The 24,863-nt window shown below is 51.7% G+C and overlaps 1 protein-coding gene and 1 pseudogene across 1 annotated transcript in view; one reads left to right on the top strand and one right to left on the bottom strand.

Annotated features, from left to right (window-relative positions):
• The window catches only part of LOC132334709 (zinc finger protein 850-like), an 800,740-nt pseudogene that overhangs the window by 64,111 nt on the left and 711,766 nt on the right, over positions 1-24,863 (top strand).
• LOC132334515 (zinc finger protein 883-like) overlaps positions 10,576-24,863 on the bottom strand; it is a 90,785-nt gene continuing 76,497 nt past the window's right edge. Inside the window, 1 exon segment of the mRNA XM_059860626.1 lies at positions 10,576-11,857. Coding sequence (XP_059716609.1) covers positions 11,127-11,857 — 731 coding nt within the window. The 3' untranslated portion in view covers positions 10,576-11,126.

Here is a 24,863-nt window from a genome sequence, read left to right as displayed (position 1 = left end):
CCAGGCTCCTTCTGGGGTCGTGCTGCACCACAGCCCTGCCCTGGCAGGGAAATTCCTTTGTCCTGGTGCCCAGTCTGGGCTTCCCCAGCTGCCCTTGGCATTAATTCTTTCTCTCTCTGGCTGTTTTCCACTATGTCAAAAGGATCCACCATCTCTGAAATTGCTCTTTAATCACTCTCCTGGCTCTGCTCCACCATCCTCAGTCTCCACCCCACTGAGCACAGAGCTCCTTTGTCCCTATACAGTGCTCATGTGCCTGAGGCCTCCAAACACCACCTTGGGAGATCTCTGGGCCCTCTCCAAGGTGTTTCCAAATGAAAACATTCAGCTCAGAGTCTAAGAAAATCACCAGAGGACAGGGCCAGCCTGACCTGTCTGTCCTGGCTACTTTTTTCTGGGAGCAATCCTTGGATATACAGAATTTGGGAGGCCAAATTCTAATTTCGGTCATGGTCCTTGGACAAGAAGATCGGTTCTTTTCCATAGGAAGGAAGGAACAGAGCCCCTCTGTTTAAGGGGCAGAATGAGAGGCGACTACCAGAGGCCAAGGGCATCCAGAGCTGGCAGGTTTTGTTCTGAGAGATACCTTTGCTTAGAGGAAATTGTTTAGGGAGAGTACCAATTTTGGCTATGGGCATCTAAAAAGTCAGACAGTTCTCTCCCATAGCAAGGAAAGCACGGAGCCCCAGTGCTCCAGGAGCTGATGAGAGGCAGCCCTTGACATCCCAACATCAGCCAGACCTGTCAGGTAGCCCTGGGAGGCCAAGCCAGCCAGAGCTGTTCCATGTTCCTTTGGTTCCATGGGGCCCCACAGTGTTTCAATGGTCCCTTGCTTCCATGAGGCCCTGGGGTGTCATAATGACCCCTTGGTGACATGAGGCCCTGAAGGGTCACACTGGTCTCCATGGTTCCATCAGGCCCCACAGAGCCAGAATGGTCTCTGGGTTCCATGAAGCCCCACTGTGTCACCATGGCCCCTTGGTTCCACAGGCTCCAGTGGTGCCACAATGATCCCCTTGGTTCCATGGGCTCCAGTGGTGCCACAATGATCCCCTTGGTTCCATGGGCTCCAGTGGTGCCACAATGATCCCCTTGGTTCCATGGGCTCCAGTGGTGCCACAATGATCCCCTTGGTTCCATGGGCTCCAGTGGTGCCACAATGATCCCCTTGGTTCCATGAGGTCTCCACAGTGTCCCAGTGATGTCCATGGGAAGGAAAAAACCCAGCCCCAGTGTTGCAGGGCCAGTCACCAGAAGCCAAGGCCAGCCAGACTTGATGGTACAGGCAGATTTTTCCTGGGAGCAACCCTTGGATATTCAGAGTATCAGAGGTGGAACCCCAATTTCAGACACGGACACCGTAAGAGAAGGATGGTTTTTTTCCATAGGAAGGAAAGCATGAACACCGGTGTTTGAGGGACAAATGAAAGGCAGCCATCAGAGGCCTAGGCCAGCCAGACCTCTGTGTCCTGGTAGATTTTGTCTGAAAGCAACCCTTGCATATAGGGAATTAAGGAGGTGGAGCCCCAATTTTGGCTGTTTCTGCGTAGATAAGAAGGATTGTTCTTTTCCACAGGAAGGTGAAGCAGCGAGTGATCTCAGAAGGGGGCTCGACCCTCACAGCCGCCCGGCAAGCACCCAGCACGCTGCTTGCAGTAGGGGGCACTCCCTTAGGCTTGGGTTACCCAGAGAGCGCCTAGGGACGACTGCCCCACTCTGTGGTGGAGACAGCTCCCTACATAGGACAGGAGATTCACGGCAGCAATCCAGCCAGGAAAGAGAGGGACTCCAGCTGAGGGTTGAAGCAGCCTTTATTAACTGGGGAGCCCCAGTGCAGAAGACGAACCCAGACCTGGAGACAAAGCACAAACCCGGCTTACACCAGCTTTTGAGGGGCACCAGAAATGAGGGTGGAGACAGTCCTTGGGCCAATGGGGAGCAGAGAGGGGTTCGGCCTCTGAGGGAGTGACAATGAGGAACATCCAATAAGGGAAAATGGGGAGCGGAAACCTGGCCCCTGAGCCAATCACCCGACGCCCCAGCTGGAACTTTCTAGAGGGAAGGGAGGGGGCGCCGAGTGACAGGCAGGGCACCAGGGAGGAGTCCGGGAAGGATGCATTGAGGGATGGGAGGAGCGGTGTTGATGGGCAGTGAGGAGGAGGGTGGAGTGAGCCAAGGCTGAACCATACCAGATACAGGGGAAAACAGAACAGTCCAACTCATAACTGAGGGGGAACAACTTAACACAACACAACAGGAAGGAAAGCACCCAGCCCCAGTGTTTGGACAGCAGGGGAGAGGCAGCCCCCAGGAGGCCAAGGGCAGCCAGACCTGTCTGTCCAGGTGCCTTTTCTCTAGGGGCTATCCTTGGACATTGGGCATTTTGGAGGTGGAATCTCAGTTTTGGCAGTGGGGGCCTGGACAGGAAGAAGAGTTCTTTTCTTTAGGAAGGAAAACACAGAGCCCCAGTGTTTCAGAGGCAGCTGAGTGCCAGACCTCAGGAAGCCAAGGCCAGCCAGGCTTGTCAGTCCTGGCAGATTTTGTCTGGGAGCTATCCTTGGATATAGGGAATTCCAGAGGCAGTTGCCCAGTTATGGCATGAGTGCCTGGTCGAGATGGATGGTTTTTCCCATAAGAAAGAAAAGCACGAGGTCCCAGTGTTTCAAAGGCAGATGAGAGGTGGCCCCAGGTAGCCAAGGCAGCCAGATCTGTCTCTCCTGGCAGATTTCATCTGGAGAAGGAATCCCAGTTTTGGCCACAGGGCCCTGGAGGAGGAGCAGGACAGTTCTCTCCCATAGGAAGGAGAGCCCAGAGCCCCAGTGCTTCAGGGGCAGATGAGAAGCAGCCCTCGACATGCCAAGGTCAGCCAGACCTGTCCAGCAGCCCCCGGGAGGCCAAACCAGCCACATCTGCTCACTGTCCCCTTGGTCCCATGGGGCCCCACAGTGTCCCAATGGTCTCCTTGATTCCAGGAGTCCCTGTAGTGTCACAGTGTTCTCCTTTCTTCTGCAGTGTCCCCATGGCCCCTTGGCTTCCCTGAGCCCTTGCAATGTCACCATGGCCCCTCAGCTCCCTGTGGCCCCACTGTGTCACAATGGCTCCTTGGTTCCATGGGCCCCACAGCTTCATCCTTGGCCCTTGGTTCCATAGGGGGCCTGAGTTTCACAATGGTCCCCCTGATTCCGTGAGGCACCAGAGTGTCATGATGGTCTCCTTGTGTGGAGAGTTTTGTGGAGACGTGGCTTGAAGAAAAGGGACATGATAAAATACAGCTGGTAAAGCAATGGGCCTTTGGTGAGGGGCCTTTGGCAGGGCCAGAGTGTCCTTGAGCAGGAAGTTATACGATAACGGGATGCAGAAGCAGAGACTAGCTAATGAGAGGAGAAAACATAGGCATCCTGAGTATCTGATAGCAAAGGTTGAGCTGACCTCTTATGGCGAACCAATAGTGAGCTTTAGTTTTGCAATATGTATGAGCCTTATTATCACTGTTATAAGAGCACGCATGTTAAATCAATAAATTGAGACTTGTTGATCATCATCGGATGTGCTTGTCACCCATCGACTCCGTCAAATGGTGACCCCTACGACGTGATCCTTGCCAGACACCACGGACGAGCGACGACCGGGTCGGGTCCCGAAGCAGCCGGGACGGCAAAAAAGCGCGAAAAAGAAGAGTTAAGACGCGCCGTGCCCTGGGTGTCCGTACAGACGAGCCTGGCCGATACGTGCTGCTGAGACCTTGAGGGGCTGCAACAGCGCTGACGAATTAGGTATGGAAAGGCAAGCAGCATATGATTTATTTACCGCTTTTTTACAAAAGAGGCAGGTTAAGGAGATAGATTTACAAAAGGAGTTACCGGGGCTTTTAGCATATGGGTATGCCAAGGGAGTTTTTGCAAATCCTCATACTGTACATGAGTTGACAGAGTGGCGAAAATTTGGGGATTTATTATGGGAGGCTACATTAGAGGACGATAAGACGGCTAGAAAGTTGGGAAAGCTTTGGAGGGTGGTACACAATGAGCTTCTGCAGCATCAGGCAGAAAATAAAGCAGCTGAGCAGGCATCTGCCGCTCACACCAAGAATAGGAGTTATGGGAGTGATCAGGATCAGACCACTCCTTTACCCCCTGTGTTCACAAAGGTGGTCCTGCCGCCTCCACCATCGCCTTCTACCAGAGCTGGTCCTGAGGTTGCTTGTGAGCCTTCTGCACCCCCCGAAGAGCAGGGGCCACGGCCGAGGCCACCCACTGCTGAATTCCCGCAGGGTAATGAGCCAATCCCTGGGGCGGAAAGCGACCTAGCGGAGGCCATTGCCAGGGAGCGAAGGGAGGCTTAGGCTGCACTGGCGAAAGATGGCTTGGAGAGAGGGGATGACGGTGCAGTTAGTGTGGCAACCCAGCTAGCATGCCCGGTGACCTTCCAGGCACAGGCTGGTGGAGGATTACTAGCAACAATCACTGCTCTCGATTGGAAATTGCTACCACAATTGCGATCTACTGTTAGTCAGTTTGGGGTAACTAGTGAACCAGCAAGACAGATGTTGGATTATGTTTGGAATACTCAGGTACTTTTGCCTGCTGATTGCAGAGGGATAGTGAAGTTGATTTTCACTCAGCATCAACAACTTTTATTTAATGCACATTGGCAGGCGCTTGTTAATGAGTGTGTAGCGATACAGCGGCAGCCAGGAGACACTCTCCATGAGGTGACTGTGGATGAGCTTATGGGTTTAGGAGCATTTCTTCGCACTGAAGCACAGGCTCTGATTGGACCGGACAAGTGCCGAGAGGCAATGAGGTTGGTTAGATTAGCAATAGATAGAGTGAAGGAACCAGGAGGAGTACCCGTGTATATGGGAATTAAGCAGGGCCGGGAGGAATCGTTCGGTTCATTTATAGATAAAGCTGCTGCTGCGATTGAGAAGGCAGGGGTACCCAAGTATATGAGAGGAGCTTTGTTGAAACAATGTGCTCTTCAGAATTGTAATTCAGCTACAAGGAGTGTAATTAATACACTAGGTGAAAACTGGACCATAGAAGAAGCACTAGAAAGAATGGCACAGATGCCGGTAGGATCACAAGTCTGTCTGGTAGATGCTATCAATCAGCTGGGATTAGGGTTACAAGAACAAGCAAAGGCTTCTCAGAATCAGGTGTTAGCTGCCCTTGCACCCCTTCAAGCGTCAGTTGCACTTACCCCGACTCCGACAGGAAATCAGATGGGATGTTACCGATGCGGAGGCATGAGTCACATGCGTCGGGAATGCCGAGCAACAGGGATCTGGTGCCAGAAATGCCACTCGTATACACAATACAGGAGCTGTGTGGGTACCCGCAAAGTGGACTAAACCTGTTCTCAATACAGCGGTTGGTGGGCAATCTGACAGAAGTGGACAAGAAGCGACTAGAGGAGAAGCTGCCAGTGATCCTACGGCCACTACTGATACAGCTGAAGGGACACTCGAAGGCGATCGACAGAGCTGTGACACACTGCCAGACTACTAAGGAGCTGACTGAAACTATTGAATCACTGTCATCTTTTTACATAAGGGGCCCAGCGGGCCAGAACTGTCGTGATTGTAATTGTTCATGTTGTGCTGCTTGGGTGGCATTGTATTGTGGGGGCTGCTGTAAAGACCTTTTGGATAGAGCAGTCCTTGATCCGGCAATTGTGGTGTGATACGAGCTGGTATGACCATCGTTTTGATAGCTGGCAAAGGGAGCTGAGGGAACAAACAAGATTGGACATAGGTTCGGCTTTAAATCTTTTTGAAGCGCCTGAACAAAAGATTTTGGCTTACTATCGGTGGGAATTAAATCATATTGTAAAAAGGGTTAAAGCTCAAAGTAGGTCCTATATTGCATCTGCAAGGTGTAGAAAGTTGGTGCCCTTAACACAGCATTCTGTAGTAGGGCCCATTAAGGGGGATCCTGATGAAGAATTGGATCAATGCTTAAGAAAATTACAGGATCTAAAATTACAACGGTTAGGGACGCTGAAGATTAAAAGGAAAAAGAAGAAAAATAAGAGAGAAAAATGAAGCTTATTTTTGTTGTGTTGCTTAGTGCTGTGATAGCTGGGGTAGTAGGAGTAACGCGCTTTAATCAGCCAAGAGACAATATATAGATAACGCTTGCTAATCAAACTAATCAGTCATCGCTTTGTCTTAGCTTAGGAGGAGTTACTAACCCCTTTCGAACGTGCTTAGTGGGCCTGCCTGTGTGGTCTCCCAAGGAGTTTTGTGGTCTGATAGATAATCAAACCTTGTAACATATGCTATAGGGATACTGGGCTTAGTTTTAATGCTTTTGCTTATTTTTCCTTGTATTTTTAATTGCATTTAGAATATGGTCAGTCGAATGATAGAAAAAACCTGGCAGACAAACCTTCTTGCTCAAAAAGAAAACGGGGGAAGTGTGGAGAGTTTTGTGGAGACGTGGCTTGAAGAAAAGGGACATGATAAAATACAGCTGGTAAAGCAATGGGCCTTTGGTGAGGGGCCTTTGGCAGGGCCAGAGTGTCCTTGAGCAGGAAGTTATACGATAACGGGATGCAGAAGCAGAGACTAGCTAATGAGAGGAGAAAACATAAGCATCCTGAGTATCTGAGGGGAGAAAACATAGGCATCCTGAGTATCTGATAGCAAAAGTTGAGCTGACCTTTTATAGCGAACCAATAGTGAGCTTTAGTTTTGCAATATGTATGAGCCTTATTATCACTGTTATAAGAGCACGCATGTTAAATCAATAAATTGAGACTTGTTGATCATCATCGGATGTGCTTGTCTCCCGTCGACTCCGTCATCCTTGCTTCCACGAGGTTCCATAGTGCCACCATGGTGTCCTTGGATCTGCATTGTCACAATGGCCCCTTGGATCCATGAGTTTCTGTACTGTCAGCAATGGTTTCTTTGTTCCAGAGGGGCCTTGATGTGTCACAAGGGCTCAGTGGTTCCGTGACATTCCATAGTGTCATGTAGGGAAAATCAGGCTATGAAAAGCCAGTGTCCATGAAGGAGACAGAGGAGTCCTTCAACTTTATTGGAACAAAGGGAGAGAATCCATCAGGGCACACGCCCACAGGGTTTTCTCTCTCAAGGTTTCAGAGGGCACAGCCTCCTTTTATCCTGAGCTCCTGGCTGCATGTTGCCCTCCTCCTTTCCCCACTGGCTGAGGTACTAGGAAGGTGCAGCCTTCCTGAACTGCCCACCCCATATTCCCCTCTTGAACCTGTCATTTTAACCCAAAGATCAGAAACTCAAGCTAGTACAGATCCCCTTGTCTGTTTCAGGAGCCAATCTGTCCAGGCTCTGTAATAAACCTGTTGCTTGATGTTAGTAGAGACATTAAGACCCATTTCAAAGTTGTTAACAGCCCCACCTTCATCCATCGAATCATCAGTAAAGACATCTTGCCTGTCAGTCACCATGGACTCCTCAGTTCCGTGAGGCCCCACAGAGTCACCATGGACTCTGGGCTCCATGAGGTTCCCCAGTGTCACCGTGGTGTCCTTGGACCTGCATTGTCACAATGCCACACATGGCTCCATGAGGTTCCCCAGTGTCACCGTGGTGTCCTTGGACCTGCATTGTCACAATGACCCCTGGCTCCATGAGGTTCCCCAGTGTCACCGTGGTGTCCTTGGACCTGCATTGTCACAATGACCCATAGCTCCATGAGGTTCCCCAGTGTCACCGTAGTGTCCTTGGACCCGCATTGTCAACAAATGACCCCTGGCTCCATGAGGTTCCCCAGTGTCACCGTAGTGTCCTTGGACCTGCATTGTCACAATGACCCCTGGCTCCATGAGGTTCCCCAGTGTCACCGTGGTGTCCTTGGACCTGCATTGTCACAATGACCCATAGCTCCATGAGGTTCCCCAGTGTCACCGTGGTCGCTGTCAGAGGCTGGATGAGATCGCTGTCCCCAGAGCCCTTGGGATGAGCTGTCAGTCAGTCCCACAGCAGGCAGTGCTAACCCAGGCTCTGACTGCCTGAGCCATCACAAGTCCCACTTGGGGGGAGGCCCATGAAGGCCTGGGGCCTAAAACATGGAGCAGGTGCTCAGCCTCTGGTCCATATCCTGCCTTCTCCTGGGTTGTGTCTCACCCACACTGTACCCCAGCAGCTGGTAGCCATATGCATTTCTTTCTGTAGAGCTTCTGTCTTCCTGTCTCTCTGTCTTCTCCTTCTAATGCTCCTGATATAGAACATTTTTGGTGCCTCAACAATTTAAGTGTTTAAAGGTTTCCAGGTGTAATGGGCTGAGTTAATGAAGTTACTGCTATGGTGTTTTATGTTGAATTGGATGTTTTATTACATCATTTTCTGAAGTTTCTTGATTTTCTGTACTTTACCAATAAAATTTTGTGTCATTTTAACCTCTTGAGAATATATGGTTGGTGTTTGTCCTGTGCACCAAACTCCAGTAAGGGAACCTTTGGTTACTGTGAGAAACGACTGCTCACTTTCAAAATTTTAAAAGGTTTATTCAACCTTAATAAAAATGACAACAAAAGGACTAAATAAGGAAAAACAGGCCTGGGAGCTCCCCTCGTGGCTGCCTACCACGTCGCCGGCTCGTCCTCAAGATGGACGCTTTGCCTTTTATACCCCAAGGGGTTTGCATCAGCCAACCCTGGCCCCTCCCAAAGTCTGTCAGTCAACTCTGCTTTGCTGTTTATTGGTGGAGTCTGCTTTCCTGCAACTTGATTGGAGGGTAAGTGTTCTCATGCCACGCCCCCTCCCTAGGAACAAGTTTCTGGACTCGCCTTCTTTCCACCTGTCCTGGATGACTCAGGCTGTCTGGTGGGAACATTACGGGGGAAAAGGGGACTGTGGGGAGAACAGAGGACATCTAAACAGTCTGCAATAACAGAATTATACATCAATAAAGCTTCTCTCAATATTCACACAGTACTCATCCCTTAATTGTGAGAGCCAATCATCTCATTAGCCATCGATAACACAAAGGGGCCTAAAATCAATGTTAAAAGGCTTGGTTCAACCTAAAATTACCCAAAGAGTCCTAAAATCCACCCATGTGGGCCTAAAATCATCCAAAGAGATCTAAAATCCACCCTAAAACTGCCCAGTTTATCTTGAAATCTCTCAAACAGGCCCAAACCCCACGCAAATGGGCCTCAAATCAGTCAAAGACATCTAAAATCCAACCTCAAAGCCACCAGATTTGGCCTAAAATCAGCAAAAAGGGCCTCAAATCCACCCTAAAAGTCTTGAAATTACTGCAAGGGATCTAAAACCCACCCTAAACCTGCCCAGTTTGGCCTAAAGTCATCCAAATGGACCTAAATTTTCCGGGGCGGAGACCAAACCCAGCAGCAGAACCAGCACCAGCAGCAAGACTGAGACCAACACTGGAGCTGAGACTGGCACCACTACAGGACCGGCCCCGGGACTAGGACTGAGACCCAGACCAAAACCGGCACCAGAACTGGCACTGGGACCAAGACTGGGACTGAGACTGACACTGGGACCGGCACCAGGAGCACTTTGGAACTGGGACTGGCACCGGCAGCGTTCCAGGACTGGGATCAGGACCAAGACTGGAACCCGGCACCCGCACTGGGACTGCTCTGGGACCGGGACCAGGACTGAGACCGAGACTGTCACCGGAACCAGCACCGAGACTGGCAGCGCTCTGGGACCGAGACTGGGACCGGAATCGTTCTGGGATTGAGATCAACATGAGACCCAGAATCAGCACCGGGATCAGCACCAACAACTCTCGGGGACTGAAACGGCGACCGAGGCTGGCACCGGGACCGGGATCAGTGCTGGGGTTACTCTGGGACCAGCATCAGGATTGGAAATGGGATTGGCACTGGGATCCCTCTGGGACCTCTCCAGAGAGCTTTGGCTGTGTGCCCAGCCAGGATGGGGAGTGACCCCTGGGCACGGCGGGACCCCCTCAGTTAACATTGATCCTGTGCAGCAATCCTGGTCGATATGGTCCAGTTTGTATGATCCCAGTCTCTGGTCCTAATCCATACGGTCCCAGCCTGTGAAATCCCAGTCCATGTGATCCCAGTCTGTACAATTCCAGCCCATACAATCCCAACATTTACAATCCCAGTCTACAAGGTCCCTGTCACCATGATCCCAGTCTGTATGGTTCTGCATGGCACACACTCCAAGGGCCTGGAATTCCAGTTCCCAGCCAGGAAAAGATGTTCCTGCCCTTGAAGGCAAAGCTTTTAAGAAGGGGCCGAAAGCCAAGTGGAGCAAGATCCCACAGTGACATTTCACTGCCAGCCTTCAGAACTTCAGCCATGGCTGTTGTAGCTCCTGCACTGGGAATTAAATCAGGAAAGGGTCTTTGGGGGCAGCTGCCCTGGCTCAAGGGAGACACTGAGAGAGACACAGAGTGGGCAAAGAGAGGCAGGAGAGAAAGGAGGACACAAACACAATCAGCTGAGAAAGGGGCACTCTGCAAACAGAACTGTAATGGACTGAAAATGAATGGGACAGAAATCAGTAACTCTTGAGAGTTTTATTTACTATAGAATATATCCCACCCACCCAGCCCCACACAGTCCCTATCACACCGCCCCGAATTTGGATCCCAATTCTCCCAATCTCCTTCCAATCCCATCTCACTCTTGAGGCTCTGGAATCAAGTGAGTTTGGCATGGGATTGAGTTTTTCTGAGGTAGCAACAAGCCATTCTGAGCTGGGATTGAGCCTGTATGAATTAAATTCAGTTGTTTTCAGTGGGATTCAGTTGTTTTGAGGTGACCCTCTTGGCTTTTAGAGTGCAAAGAGATGGAGAACACTGCCCAAAATCCACCCAGAACCCACAAATCTCCAGAATATTGTCCCCAAACCATCAATTCCCCTTCAAAAACCTCTGAAATTGTGAAACTTTAGATATCTTTAAACAATTTCTTTCTTTTAACTCTGTGCTGTTTTTAAGGGATAAAGATGAATCAGAAAAAAACTGAGGCCAAAAAAAAAGGAGAAGCAGCCAGGTGTGTTCCCAAGAAGGATCACAAGGAATGTGGGTGACCAGGGCTCTGCCCAAAGTGGCTCCTCCAGTGGGGGATGGAGCTGGAGCAGTGCACAAACTCCTCCCACACCCGGGGCACTCGCAGGGCTTCCCTTACCGGTGCCTCCGTTGGTGTCCGGTCAAGGTAGAGCTGTGTGAGAAGCTCTTCCCACACTGGGGACACTCGTAGGGCCTCTCCCCAGTGTGGATGCGCCGGTGGGTGATGAGGGTGGAGTTGCGCTTGAATCCCTTCCCGCAGTCAGGGCACTGGAAGGGCCTCTCCTCTCTGTGAATCTGATAGTGCTGGAGGAGATGGAAGCTGGTCTTAAACCTCTTCCCACACTTGGAACACTTGTAGGGCCTCTCCCCAGTGTGGATCCTTTGGTGGACAAGCAGGTTGGAATGCTGGCTGAAGCTCTTCCCACACTCCCCACACTTGTAGGGCCTCTCCCCGGTGTGGGTCCTCTGGTGCCTGATCAGGTTGGAGCTGTGCCTGAAGCTCTTCCCACATTCCCCACACTCGTGGGGCCTCTCCCTAGTGTGGATGTGTCAGTGCATGACAAGATGGGCATTCTGCCTGAAGCCCTGCCCGCAGTCGGGGCAGCGGAAGGGCCTCTCCTCTGTGTGAGTGTGATGGTGCAGGAGGAGATTGGAGCAGGTCTGAAACCTCTTCCTGCATTGATCACACTCGTAGGGCCGTTCCCCAGTGTGGGTCCTCTGGTGCCTGATCAGCTCAGAGTTCCACCTGAAGCTCTTCCCACACTCCTCACACTTGTGGGGCTTCTCCCCATTGTGGAGCTGCTCATGCAGCACCAGCTCCGAGCTCTGGCTCCATCTCCGGCCGCCTTCCCGGCCCAGGCTGGCTCTTTCCCCCTCAGATCCCCGCCATCTGCGTTTGCAGCTCCTCCTCGTGCAGGATCTCCGGGGCTTTTCCTCCCCGTTGGGTTCCTGCGCCGTGGAGCCGCTCAAAACGGCCTCTGCTGCCAGGTACTGCCGTGGGGATTTGTCCTCCCTGCTCTCCATGCTCGGCTCCTGCTCTGGGGGAGGAAGGACAAGGACAGGATGGGATTTGCCTCCGTGCCACAGGCAAGGGGAAGGAGATCCCCCCAGGGCTGTCCTGCAGCTGGGGGCCATGCTGGGCTGGGAGATGGAGCAGGACAGAGGGGGAAAGGGGCACTGACTTCCTCCTCACCTGCCTCAGTGTCCCAGGGCATCTTCCTCTTCCTTGGAGCCTCCCAGGAGTTGGCAATGGGAAATCCTGGTTTGGGGAAAACAAGGGATGAGCTGTTGTAGGATCGTCGGGGGGTAGGACAGTCGGGATGGATGGAGACGAGAGATCTCTGCAGCCAGGTCGTGGAACTTGGGGTTCATTGCAAAGGGCCTGGGTGCAGGGGCCCTGCTGGGAGCTGCCAGCCACAGCTCAGAGCAGGCCTGAGAGAAGAGAGTGGGAGAGAGGATGAGAGGGTACAAGATACAAATCCTACAGCATTTGCATACAGCCTATAAGAATCATTACATCACCATACCGTGTTACATTTTAAAGCCTAAAAACTCCTCTTTGGACCCCTTCTGCTGAGCTAGCAGAGTCTGCTCTGGCCCTTGGACCTGTCTGCAAGCAGAGGGAATTGTTTCATCACAAAGGGATTACCTTCAGTCGGGCCACACCATTGTTTTCCAGCTGTTCAGTAAATAAGGTATCTCAAAGCTTGCTTTCATTTCAATCTTGCTTCTACTTTATATATTCTCAAAATCTTTTGCCAGATAATCATATTTATGATGCTTTCCTGTTTCATCTTGCCCCACACACGTTGAGTTTGAAGGTCCCTCTGTCCAAGTCCATCTCTACAAGTCCCCGGCCATCTGGGCTCCAGAAAAGCCTCCCAGGAGTTCCCGTCCCTGGTCCCTCCCCTGTGGCTTTCAGGATTTTCCCCCCTGTCCCAGCTGTCGGGGTCATGCTTGGATTGGGGGTCCCCCTTCTCCTCAGTGCCCGCCCTGCCCAGGCTGCTGGCAGTCCCAGCAATCCCAAAAGCTCCCCCCTCTTCGCTCTCACTATTTTGGGATGCCGGGGCTGTTTGGGCTCCCGGGTCCCTTCTCCCCTCACTCCCTGCTCTGGGCTGCAGGGGCTCCAAGGAGTCCCCCCTGCCCCTCTCCAGCTCTTGAGGGTCCCGCCAATGGCGGCGCTCCCCCCTTTCTGGGCTCCCCACTTTGGGCTCCTGGGGGACACAGGGCTCTGCTCCTCCAGGCTGCCTCTGCCAGCAGCCACCACTGGCACCCCCCGATGTCCCCCCAAGGGGCCTTTTCCACTCAGCCTTGGATTCTTCATTCTCCAAACATCCCCCCAAAAAACTCAACCCAGGCACCCCCTGGGATATCTGGACCGAGCTCCCCCTCCCCGCTCACCTGCGCGATGGGGGGGGGCGATGATCCCACAGGTTCAGGTTTTTTAAGGAATTGCTTGGAGTTTTTTGTTAGAATTTTGGAGGTTTTTGTGGGTTTTTTGGGTGTTGCCAAGATTTCTGTGGGTCTTGGGGTGGATTTTGTGGGACTTTTTTATGGTTTTGCAGACATTTTTGCAGGGATTTGTGGGGTTTAATTAAGATTTTGGGGATTTGTTGAAATTTCACTGGGTTTTCTGGGCGTTTATCAGGATTCTAGGGTGTTCTAACAGGACTTTTTGAGAGTTAATTGGGATGTCGTGGATTTTATTGGGACTTTTGGGGGTTTTAAGGAGATTTTGGTGCCTCTCAGCCCTTCCCCACAGCCGGGAATACCTGCAAAGCCCCCCCAAAATGCCACTAAAAACCTCCAAAATCCCAAAAAATCCCCAAAAAACCCTCTGAACACCCGCAAATCCCACAAAATACCAGTGGAACCCACCAAAATTTAAAAACACTCTCGAAAATTTCAATAAATCCCCCCCCAAGAAACCCTCCACAACTACAATAAAATCCCCCAAAATTCAAAACCGCAAAAATCCACAAAACCCCCCCAAATCATGTAACACCCCCCCAAAACCCAGTAATTCTCCCCAAAATCCCCCCCCAAATCCCCAAAACCCTCCTAAAATTCCCCCAAAAAAGCCCCCAAAATCCCCCAGACTCACTGGGGCCGTTGTGGATCAGGGGGCACCGGCCGGTGGAACAGGAGCCACTTCAGGGGGCCCTCGGAGCTTTTTGGGGAGGGGGCACCATGGGAGACCCCCCAAAAACCTGAAGGGGGAACCCCTGCTGTGCCCCCTCCCCCTGAAAGCCCCAGACCCCGGTTCAGGGTGAGCCTGGGACTCCCCCGGGTCCCCCAAATCTCCTCCAGGACCCCCAGAGCCCCCCAAGGTTGGCCCAGGACCATCCCGGACCCCAAAACCCTCCCCAAGACCCCCAAAACCTACCCAGAATTCTCAGACCCCCCCAGTTCTCCTCAAAATTCACCCCAGAGCCACCTGAGACCCCCCCCCAAATCCATCCGACTGCCCCAAATCCCCCTCAGACCCCTCAATCCCCCCAAACTCTATGAAATCCCCTCAGACTCCCCCAAATTCCCCCCAGACCCACCTCAGAACCCCCAAATCCCCTCACAACCCCACAGTTCCACTCACAATCCCCCAAAATCCCCTCAGACTCTCCCAATTCCCCTCAGATCCCCCTAAACCCACCTGAGAACGCTCCAGACCCTCTCAAGCTTCCACCAAAGCCCCCTCACACCCCCTCATTCCCCCCAAACCCACCACACACCCCCCTATTTCCCGTCAGTGCCCCCAGAAATCCCTCCTTCCGACTCAGACTCAGACTCAGACTCAGACTCAGACTCAGACTCAGACTCAGACTCAGACTCAGACTCAGACTCAGACTCAGACTCAGACTCAGACTCAGACTCAGACTCAGACCCCAGCTCCTCCTCTGCCGCTCTCCTCTCGCAATCTCCCGCCTCGGCCGCGTGCGCGGGCTCCCAGCCAATAGCGGCGCGCCCTGCCGAACCGACTAATCACCGCGCTGCACGTCCCCGAACCAACCATTCACAGCGCGGCTCCCTTCAGTAACGCCCGCCTTCCCCGCCTCGTCGCAGCCAATCAGAGGCGAGCCGGAAGTGGCGCCCCGTTCCCCGCCGCCACCGGGACCCGCCGGGCTGGGGACAGATGCGGGAGGGGCCTGAGAGGGGATCGGGGGGCGGGGGAGGGGTCTGGGGGGTCTGGGGGGGCTTTGGGGAGGGGTCCGGGGCTTTGGGTGGGGTCTGGGGAGGGTCCTTGGGCATTGTGGGGGGACCTGGGGGGTGCGGATGGGTCCTAAGAGGGGTCTCGAGGGGGGACATGGGCGGGTCTGGGGGGGTTTTAGGGAGGGTCGTAGGAAGGTCTTGGGAGGGTCTGGGGGTGTTGGGATGGTCCTGGGGGAGTTTGGGGAGGGCTCTGCGGGGGGTCCTGAGGGTGTCCTGGGAGGGTTTTGGAGGTTTTGGGGAGGGGCTTTGGGGGGTCTGGAAGGGCTTGGGGAGAGGTCCTGGGGGGGGGTCTGGGGAAGGGCTGGGGGAGCCTGAGTTGGGTTTGGGGAGGGGTCTGGAGGGTCCTGGCAGGGTCCTGGGTGGGGTCTTGGGAAGGGTCTGGGGGGGTCTCAGGGGACATCCTGGGCTGGGTCTGATTGGGGTCTGGGGGCTCTCAGGGGGCCCTGGGCCAACCTTGGGGGGCTCTGGGGGGCTTGGGGTTCCTGGAGGGGTTCTGGGGGAGATTTGGGGGTCCCGGGGGGTCCCAGGCCCACCCTGAATCGGGGTCAGGGGGTTTCAGGGGGAGGGGTCACACCAGGGTGTCTTCCCCTTACCGGTTTTTGGGGGGTCTCCCATGGTGCCCCCTCCCCAAAAAGCTCCGAGGGCCCCCTGAAGTGGCTCCTGTTCCACCGGCCGGTGCTCCCTGATCCAGGACGGCCCCAGTGAGTCTGGGGGGATTTTGGGGGCTTTTTGGGGGATTTTGGGAGGGTTTTGGGGATTTGGGAGTGGCTTTTTTGGGCTTTGGGGAATTTAATTGGGAGTTTAGCGGGAATTATTGGGGTTTTTGGAGACAATTACTGAGTTTTGGGGTGGTTGTGTATTTGGGGGGTTTTGGAATTTGGGGGATTTTATTGGGGTTTTGTGGGGGGTTGGTTGTTTTGGGGCATTTATTGAAGTTTTTGGGAGTATTTTTTAATTTGAGTGGGTTTCACTGGTATTTTGTGGGATTCTCTGAGGTTTTGGAAGATCTTATTGTAATTTTGGGGGGATTTTGGGGGACCTTGGGTGGTCTGAGGGGGCTTTGGAGTTGTCTCCAGTTGTGGGGAAGGGCTGAGAGGCACTATAATCTCCTTCAAAGCCCAGAAAATCCCAATAAAACCCACAAAATCCCAATTAAATCTCACAGAATCACATTAGAACACCCTAGAATCCCAATCAAAGCCCACAAAATCTATTGAAATCCCAACAACCCCCCCAAAAATCCCAATTAAACCCCACCAATCCTCCCAAAAATATGCCCAAAACAACAAAAAGTCCTACAAAATGCCCCCAAGACCCAAAGAAATCTTGGCAGCATCCAAAAAAACCCCACAAACCCCCCGCAAATCCCACCAAAGAACAAAAAAAAAATTCCTCAAAATTCCTGGACCTGCAAAGAATCCTAATAATGCTCCCAAAAATCCAATAAAATTCCCCAAATACACCAATAAAACCTCCAAAATTCTGGAGACTGTCACTGTCCTGGTTCAGGGCAAGTTTGGGAGAGAACCCCCCAAAGGGCTCCTCTAGGAAAGCAGATTCAGTCGCCCCTCCCCCAACCGGTCCGGGAGAAAATACCTCCTTGGAGAAAAGTGGAAAAACCTGTTCATTAAACAATAAAACTTAAACAATATTAAACAATGAAACTCTTACTGCTCCCAAAGAGATGACAAACTCACCAAGTCCCCCCTGGGTTGCAGTTCAGCTCACTCAGTCTCTGCTCAGCCCCTCCGGTGCTGGAAATGCCGCGGCCCAGGCCCGGCCCGGGGGCCACAGGTGGAGCTGCCGGTGCTCTGCTGGTGTTCAGTCCAGAGCAGGTGTGAACAGGGCCAAAGAAAAGGGAAAAACCACAGTCTAGAGAACTTCTTTGCCTCATCTAGCTAAACTAACTAGAAGCAAAGGAGAGCTCTGTCCCGCTCTCTATCTGCAGACAACACAGTCCAGGAGCAGGAATGTGGAGGAGTGAGTTGTGTCTGAAAACAAACTGCTGCTTCTTCTCTCTCTCCTTCACTCTCTGGAACAAGTCTTAAAGGTGCAAAACTTATTATTCAGCACAAACAGAACAAGACGACTGGGGATAAAAGCATCATATAGTCAACCTATAACACTGCTGCACTCAGGGAGAACAGAGCAAGTTCTGTGAGGCAAAGTGGTGAGTGGAGAGTGAGGGGAGATGGTCTGTCATTCTGACCTGTTCAGAGTTTCTCTGGGATTTAACCTTTCTCAGGTGGAGGGTCATCACCTTCCAACCTTTCCCTTATAAAGTGACCAGGTGCTGCTGAGAGCAGATGGATCCACCACAGCCCAGCTCCACATTTGTAGACAAGGACTCACGTTGCTCATTCCACCAACCCAGCAGCATTTTCAGTGTCACAACGCCTCTGCCTTTCCCTGTCAATCTTATAACTCTGAGATGCCCTAGGACAGATTTGTACCCTGGACTGAAGTTCCCAGCTTGGACTGAAATCTCAGGGAGACTTCCAGATGTTCCTGTGATGGCATTGGATGAAGGGAGATGCAGCTCCTTCCCTGGCTGCACTGACAGCATTGCCCAGAGCCAGGCACTGGGGACAGCGTCACCCTGAGCCAGCTGTGCCCCCTGCCAGAGCCTCCAGGGCCAGGCAGCTGCTCCCAGCCCTGTGCCCTGCAGAGGGAACTGGGCCCGGGGCTGCAGAGCTGCCCCACAGCTCTGCTGCAGCTCTGCCTGCACAGGAGGGGCTGCACGCCTTGGAGCCCCGGCCCTGAGGGCAGAGGCTTTGCTTGGGGCACAGGAGGGAGGGGACTTTTTCAGAGGGAGGGGCTGCACTGGAGGGGATCCTGTGGACATCTCTGATCTCTCCCTGCTACAGCATTTCTGAGTTTGGTTTTCTCTCATTGCCTGATCTTCTGTCTTCCTGGAGATTTAGGTGTTTCCCTGTGCCTGATCTCTTGTGCCAGCACTCACAGACCCCAAATCTCTGGGCACTCTCCTTGGCTTGACAGAACCCTCCCTGTTTGCAGGGCACTGGCTGGGGCAGGTTCTGTTTGCAGCTTGGAAAAAGGACAGCTCAGACTGAGTCTGATGGCTCCAGCAAATGTGATTCTTGGGCTGTCCATGGGCAGAGTGGCTGCTTTGGCGGGGCTTGACAGCTGGCCTGCAAGCAAAGCTGAGTTAATAGAAGAAATAACAATTGATGATTTTCGGTGTATCCATAGCAAGGAAGAAGACAAGGCCGTCAGCATGGAAACCGATTAGAAAAGATACATGAGAATTTTTGTAAGCTAGACTACGTGCCTAAGTGGATGTGTATACGTGCCTTATTAAATTTCTGTTAAACTTTTGCCAATTATATTGATGCTGATTGCTTTGCACCAATGAATAGAATAAGTTATTGTGATGTAGTTAATGACTTAAGATCACGCTTTGTTAAGGGTGTATAAACTGGAGAAGATGCAGAATAAAAACTTTTTTTTTTCTTGGACTTTGGTCACGTGTGTATGTCACGTCCGGCCTAACGGTGACATTTGGTGCTACCCTGACGTGATGGAACTGCCGGGCGAGGGGCAGTGAGCACAGAGCCCAGCAAAGCTGAGAGCAGCGGGGAGCAGCTGCCAGTCCGGACCTGATTCTGACACCTGGAAAAAAGGTGAGCTGCTGGGAACAATGGGAAATAATTTAACAAGTGCAGAACAGATTGTTTTATCTACATGGAAAACGTCCTTAAAAACAAAAGGAGTTAAAACAACGGACTATGCTCTGCATAGTATTTAAATATGGGCAAAGTCTCAAAATTTTAAGACTGATGTAACTACTGCTTTTAGTGTTAGAGCTTGGAAAGAAGTTGGAGAAAAACTCTGGAAGTAATTCAGAATGGGGATAAAGCAGCTGCAGATTTATCTCCTACTTGGAGGTTGCTTTATAACACCTTAAAGGAGTGGAAAGCAGAGCAGGACAAGAAAGACCTGGAGGAGGAACTCGTAGCTGCTGGGGAGCAGCAAAGGGGAGAAGCTCAGCCTGAGTGTTCTGCTGGGATTTTTTCTGCAGAGACTGTTGCTGGGTCTGTTGCTACAGGAAAAGTTGGTAAGGCTTCTTCGTGTTTGTCTGCAAAAGGCTTCAAATCCAAGTACCCCTCCCCCATAGAGCCACTAGCTGAACTTAATGTTAAATCTAACTCTGAGTCCTCGGCACAGTGGCCGGCTAAGATGACCTTAAAAAAGAAACAAATTGAGCCATCTGCTCCTTTGCTTGATTCTGACTCTGAACTGCATGAACACATGGAAATATTAACTCTTTCTCCTCCTTTGTTTTCTGATTCTGATAGTGACCATGAGGAAATTACAGGGATTAAAAGGTCTGACTTAATGCATACTTCTGTTTGCTGTAAAACTGGTAATAGAAATAAGCTTTGTAGAACTGGTAGTAGAAATAACCTTGGTAAAACTGGTAGTAGAAATAAGCTTGGTGTTTCAAAAGCTCAGCCTTCTGATAATGTCACTGTAACTGTTCGTGATTCTTTTCGGTGCTGGGACTATGTTAAAAGGAAAGCAGTTGAGATAGGAGACTGGGATTTAGTGGAGAAAATAGGCACACCAAAGGGCTTGGATGCTCTTGATATGGATGCTAATAGTGTTGCTACTAGTGTTGGTAATGGTAAAATGGCTTTTCCTGTGTTTAAAGCAGTTCCTAATTCAGGATGAAGTGATAGTCATGAGGTTTTTGCATGGAAAGTTGTGCAGGATCTTCAGTCTAAAGTAGCTAAATTTGGTATTAATTCTGTTGAAGTAATGCAATTAATTCATATTGTTAATACAGATTTGCTGTCTCCTTATGATATTGTGCATTTGGCAACTGTTTTGTTTCAACCAGTGCAGTATAACGTGTTTCAAGAAAATTGGAGGCAATTAGCTGAGCGAACAGCTTTAGATAAAATGAAACTGCCTCAGCAGGACCCTCGTCCTGCTGTAGGAGTTGATGTTTTGCTTGGTCAAGGGCCTTTTTCTAATCCAGATTTACAGGCATGGTGGGATCCCCTGGTTTTAACACAGGCTCAACAATTAGGTATGAACGCTATAAAACAATGGAAATGGCAGATCCAAAACAAAAATATGTCACTATAAAACAAGGTCTTAAAGAACCTTTTCTGCCATTTGTAGAAAAAATTGCTGCAGCAATTGAAAAACAGATAGAGGATGAAAAATTAAGGGAGATTCTATGTAGGCAATTAGCCACTGGCGCAAGGTGGGAACTGTTCCTCCTAACCTCCTCCCTCATCTCTGCTCTGAGTTCTTGGACTACAGCAGAGACATGAGCCTGCATCAGGCCATTGATCATACTTTCATAATTTCTAAGCTTGTTGCCAACAGAGCCCACTGTCTCTCGGTTGGTATCGGCATTAATTGGTGCAATGAAGGTGATGTATTGAGATGGCCCCAGATTTGCCAGACTCCAACACATTTGCCCTGTGCACCTGACCTTGTCGGGGTCATTATCATGCTGTCCATCCCTCCCAAAGAGTACCTCCAATACTGCCATTTCTCTCAGCTGCTGGATCCCTTCCTCCCCCCTCAGAGGGTCTTCCAGCACATTCTATGGTGGTGCTCCTGCATTCCCTCCCTGCGGACAAACCTCTCTCTGGAACTCACTAAAAGCTGCTCCCAGAGGGAAAGGGAGCCTGGCTCCCTTACAAAAATCTGATTGATACCTGAGTCCTGGGTCAAGGGTCCCACATTCCTTGCCTCACCACCATCCAGTTGCACACCTGTACCCATAAGGTCCCAGACCCAGAGTAACCAGATTGTACAAGCCTCACATCCCCTTTGTACAATGTCTTTGTGCAGATTACAGAGACTTTTGTACATCAGGGATTCAGTGATGATCTCAGCTCTTGTCTCTCCTGCGGGTTGTGAGGGCCCTCCTTTCTTATGCTCATCTGGGTGCTCTGGCTTCATCTTAGATCTCCTTGTTTCCACTGGGGCAACTGCTGCTGGCTGTGATTGCCTTTGCAGTTCAGCTGGAACCTGGACAGTTGTAACATCTGTGGATTCCACTGCTGCACCATCAGACTCTCCCTCTTTGAGGCAGGGGAAGGGTTTTTCACCAGCTGTGGAAATGTACTCCTTCAGCATCTGGCCCATCTTTTTCTCTAGAACCCCCACCCAACCTGGGTGGTTCATTTCTGAGATGGGCTCTGGGGCAGGGTCAGTCTCTGGGACAGCAGCATCCCTTGTCTCTGGGGTAGGTGTCAGTGTGGTTATCCAGGTTAATCTTCCCTTATCTCTGAATGCTAAATGTAACACGCCTATCAGCAACACCAACCACTGTATGATATCTTTAGCATTTAGAGTGGATCTGAACCCTTTGAAAACTGGTGGGGCAGACCCAAAGGGCTGGGTGAAGGGCTGGGAGAAAATTTCCCCCAGTGTCATTTCCTCACAGTAAGTACCATTATTAAAGTAACCCCAAAACATACACTTAGTGTCTGATAGCTCTGAATCCATGTGCCTGCCTTCCAGAGGAAGTTAAAAATCTATTAATCCCTCACCTTATTAAGCCATAAATCAAACTGGATAATAGCCACAGCAGCCTTAGCTATGGTTGCCCTGTGTTCCCAAGGATGGCCAGGCTGGTCCTGATGGGGCAGAAGGAAGAGCTCCAGGCCCTCTGTGAGGGTGGTGAGGGCAGCGGGCTGTCAGCAGGGGCTGGCTGGGTGAGCTGCAATCCCTGGGCAGGGAGCTGCAATCCCTGCCCTGGCTGTGGTGGGCTTTTCTCCTTGTGTGGATGAGGGGTGCTGTGGGCAGAGCACACAGAGATTTCAAGGATGTGGGCAGGGGGATTCATGGCCGGCACCTTGCAGCTGATCCCCTTGGCCCCTCCTCTCTTGTGGCCATGGCAAGAGCTGGGTGGGATGGCTCTGGCAGAAAGGTCTCCTTGGATTCCTGCACATCCAGGTTCTGACTGTGGCTCTGTTCCTGTCTCTTTCAGCCCTTCAAGGCCTGAGTGAAGACAACAGCCCCTCCTGCATAAGCATATTGTTCAGGTGATATTTGAGGGAAGAGCTGAACTACTTTCATCTGCAGGCTCAGAAGAACCAGTGTCTCTTTAAGACCTCCAGATCCCTTGGAAGGTGCGACCACCTGGAGGCCAGAGGAGATCAGCTGGAGCTCCAGGCACAGCTGATGACTGGCACAGCTGAGCCTGTGGGAAGCTCCCATAGCTCCTGCCTTCTCTCTTGCTGTTGACAGCCCTCAGAACCTGCCCATCCCCTTTCTTCCCTCCCAGCTCATCCCTTTGCTTCGCCTTCCATTAATAAACAGTTTGGCTTCTTTGCTTTACCTGCATCTCTGTGGAGCTGGAGTGATGCAAATCCGGAGCCCTGGGACACACAGGCCCCTCCTGCCATTCTCTTCCACACTGTGGTTTTTGCACAGACACAGAGGAACGAGGGCAGATCAGGCTGGAAAGGTCGCTGTGCTGAAAGTCCAGTTCCACAACACTGTGGAGTTGCAGATCTTGCTGAGCACTCTGGAGTCCCTGGACTTTGGAAGAGCAAACCTGAGGATGCTCTGAACCCAGCTGTGAGGGATTCCATGGCAAGCATCCATGGAGGGCAAAGGAGCTTGGAATGCTGGAAGGTTTCAAGAACAGCTTCCTGAAAGCACAGCAGTGCTCCATCCCTGCACAGGATCAGGAAGAGGGCAGAACCAGAGACCATCTGGGCTTAACAGAGAGCTTTGGGTGTGCCTAAGGGCAAATGAAGCCGCAGCACGGTGCCTGAGACTCGGAGGCGCGACCGTGCCAGTGCCCGGAGCGCTGTCAGGCAGAGCTGGGATCCCAGGTGTGGTTCTGGTCCCCACAACCGAGGAATGGCAGCCCCACGCTCAGAGCCAGTCAGAAAGCCAACCAAGTGAGACCAGAGGGAGGACACCCTTCCAGTTTCTCTTGGGCATGCCTGCAAAACAGCCCCTGCTGCTTCTTCCTCTGCCTGTGTTTGGGGTGTGCTGGTGGCAGAGCCAGCCAGGTTGTGCTCTGCCTTCCAAAGCCTGTTGGGAGCCAGCATGAAAAGCTCTGCATGCACAGCTGAGAGTCCTGGAAGGTGCTAGCAAGAGCATCCTGCAGGAACAGGGCTCTGGGCTCTGGCTGGGAACAGCCTGGTTTTGCTGCTGTGACCGCAGGCAGGAGTTGAGGCAGGTGAAGAGGCAGCGGGCAGCTTGTGTTTGTAGAGGGCCTGGGGCTGCACCTCTGAACCTCCACCTGGAAACACACTTGGGGGAATACAAGCTAGAGCTGGAGTGCCTGTCCTGAAAGGACCTGAAGTTATTCAGCCTTGCCAGCTTTTCTTAAGAGTGTATTGGTGTTCCCCAGGAAAGCTACACATTTGGGGAAATGCCTTTGGAGGAAAGGGGCTTGCTTCTCAAGGAAAGTGCTTCCCAGGGAGCTCCCAATGAGGTGGGAAGGGTGATCCAGGAACCATAGGCCTGGCAGCCTGAGCTTGCCACAGAAGAAGGTATTGGGGCAGATCCTTCTGAGTGCCATCCCACGGCATGTGCAGGGAACCAGGGGGTCTGCTGGAGGGTGGGAAAGCTCTGCAGAGGGACAGGGACAGCTGAGGGTCCTGGCGGGGTGTTGAGGGCTTCTCTGTGGTAGTTTGGGGGTGTTGGTGTTTGTGGGTTGTTGGGGAAGGAGTTGTCTGGAAGGTGAGAAGTGTAGGCTGGAATTTGAGTCAGTTTGAAAGAAGCATCTGTGGTTTGGCACAGCTTTGGTTACAGAGGGCAGAAAGAATACCTGTGACTATTCTTGTTCATGGTCCTGATTTTCCTGCAGGGAACAAGAGGGGAGAGCTGTACTTTACTGGCCACTTAGATATCTGTACCAGGGGGAGGATTAGCCCTTTTTCCATCTACTCATTTGTTTGGGCTACTATTGTAACACTGAGTGGACTTTAATTTCTTGAGAGCTTTTATTCTTTAAGAGAATTAGGATAATATCATCTCTTCATAGAAAACCATTTGCAAAAAAAAGAATGGCCCTTTTTTTACCTCTGTGCAGTGTTATTTTAAGTGACTCTCAGTGGATGATGTTAAGGCAAATGAGTTGCTGCTTTGAGAAAGGAAGCAAAATTCCAACTCGTCACGTTCTCAGGCCATCCCAATGAAGTTGGGAAGTTTGCAACTTTTTGGAACTACTTGAGTTCACCAACGGGAAGTAATGCTTTTCTGAAGTGAGGATTCCTAAATGCCAGATTCTTCTGTGCCTTTGCCACTAAGGTGTTTTTGTGCTGAAGGAAATGACTTCAATGAGAAAATCATTTCAGCATGGAGTGAGAGCTTCTGACCGAGACCAAGTGTTGCCAGCAGTGTCTCCAGGTGCTCCTGCCAACAGCTCCTGCAGGAAGGAGCACAGTCCCCAGTGCCTGTGGGCTTTGGCTCCCTCTGGCACAGAAGCCCCCCAGGGGCACAGGTCTCTGGGACAGCAGATGGGCACCAGCGCTGCCAGGGCTCGGAGGGTGGTAGGTCTGCTTGGGTGGGGACTCTGCCACACCTGCTGATGTCAGCGCTCCCAGGCCGCAAGGGTCAAAGCAGCATTCATACCCTGGCCCCCACGTTCCATGTCCGTGTCACACCCGTGGGTTTAGGATGGCCACTGGCCAG

Source organism: Haemorhous mexicanus, chromosome 16 (genome assembly GCF_027477595.1).
Source record: "Haemorhous mexicanus isolate bHaeMex1 chromosome 16, bHaeMex1.pri, whole genome shotgun sequence".
Classification (NCBI taxonomy): domain Eukaryota; kingdom Metazoa; phylum Chordata; class Aves; order Passeriformes; family Fringillidae; genus Haemorhous; species Haemorhous mexicanus.
This window is presented reverse-complemented; position numbering and strand designations above follow the sequence as displayed.